This window comes from Perkinsus marinus (assembly GCF_000006405.1).
Source record: "Perkinsus marinus ATCC 50983 genomic scaffold scf_1104296938708, whole genome shotgun sequence".
Classification (NCBI taxonomy): domain Eukaryota; phylum Perkinsozoa; order Perkinsida; family Perkinsidae; genus Perkinsus; species Perkinsus marinus.
The window spans coordinates 86,712-87,976 of NW_003213355.1; the positions used below are offsets into that span (position 1 = coordinate 86,712).

Below are 1,265 nucleotides of genomic sequence, written 5' to 3' on the forward strand. Positions count from 1 at the left end.
ATCTTGCATTTCCTCAACGCACAGGTCTCGTGGTGGAGCAGTGTTGGCCATTGGGTGCTGATGGCGTAACTTCCGCTGCTACCGCTAGTAATCCTTTTGCTGCTTCGGCTGTGCCCTCGGAGGCGACGAAGAGAGCGTCTCTGTTGCGGGAGGTGGTCAAGACTGTGCTGTTGGTACGGGCCGACGGTAGAGCTATTGAGAAACCCCTCTTCAAGAGTTTGCTGCTTTTCGTAATATACTGGTCTACCGTGTGGTGACAGCTGAGGGTTTTCAGACTCGGTCGTGTCTCCGTGTGGGTAACGGCCTCAACCGTGAATGCCTAGAGATGTACCATAAGCTGACCTTGAGCGCGGAGGGGAAGAATCAGATGCAGTTGAAGATGGGTATGAGGAGGTTGATGGAGAAGTTGGGCAAAAGGGTCGGATGGGCAGACCTGGCGGCGGCTACACCTGAGGAGCATCGCCCCTTGGTGAAGCATGTAAGTTGTCTTTACTCTCGCGGCGAGGTTGGAAGTCTTTTGATAGGTCCAAAAGCAACTTGAACGTGAGAGGCGTCGGTGCATTATGGAACGCTCAGAGGCTGATAAGCAGAGGGAGAGGCCAGAGGTGAGTCGCAGTTGCTACTGGACAGGTCCAGGGCGTTGCTCACTGCCCTCTGGGACTAGAGCTGGGCCTGGGGCGCCTTATGAGTTGTCCTGATTCGGTTTCACCAGGATAGTTATGACGGCTTTCTGGCAGAACTTTGAGATTAATAACAGCTCCAAGTCTTATAGTGGTGAACTGGTATACTAGCCCGTCGTACGTTAAAAACTGTGATAGAGAGAACAGCAACGTCGCATATTGTTGTTAAATCACATGAATCCACTTGGAATGGTTCTTAGGGTGGATCGACGACATCGGACGAGTCCTCTGATGAAGACGAGGAGGATGAGCGGCACCGAGTGGCGAAGGGCACTAAGAGTGGCAAGGGTAATTTCATCATCGATGAGACTGGAGATGAGCCTTTGGATTTGCTGGGACATGGGGGCCAGAAAGGCGTGAGGGAATCTGAGGGAAAACGGAGGAAATCAGTTCTGGGTAGCAGCAAGGTGTTGAAGGAGGAGGACGGAAGGATCGTTGTGGAGGTATACTCCTATCTGTGTTGTATCAAGCATGTTTCGAATCGCAAGTGGCAGGTTCCTGATGAAACAACTGAGGAGGAGAAGCCTTTGGAGAGGGAGGAATTGGGAGCGAAAAAGAAGGGTCTTGGTCGGCTCGCTGAAGTAA

General features: G+C 52.2%; 2 protein-coding genes across 2 annotated transcripts in view; one reads left to right on the top strand and one right to left on the bottom strand.

Moving 5' to 3' along the window:
• Positions 1–1,050, top strand: part of Pmar_PMAR024403 (hypothetical protein) — a gene marked incomplete at both ends in the record, with an annotated part of 4,336 nt that extends 3,286 nt beyond the window's left edge. Inside the window, 5 exons of the mRNA XM_002782675.2 lie at positions 25–230; positions 275–478; positions 525–605; positions 881–968; positions 1,031–1,050. Of these exons, the coding sequence (XP_002782721.1) occupies positions 25–230; positions 275–478; positions 525–605; positions 881–968; positions 1,031–1,050 (599 nt within the window). The remainder of the gene's footprint in view (positions 1–24; positions 231–274; positions 479–524; positions 606–880; positions 969–1,030) is intronic.
• Positions 1,051–1,145: 95 nt separating this feature from the next.
• The window catches only part of Pmar_PMAR024404 (subtilisin, putative), a gene marked incomplete at both ends in the record, with an annotated part of 3,670 nt that continues 3,550 nt past the window's right edge, over positions 1,146–1,265 (bottom strand). Inside the window, one exon of the mRNA XM_002782676.1 lies at positions 1,146–1,178. Coding sequence (XP_002782722.1) covers positions 1,146–1,178 — 33 coding nt within the window. The remainder of the gene's footprint in view (positions 1,179–1,265) is intronic.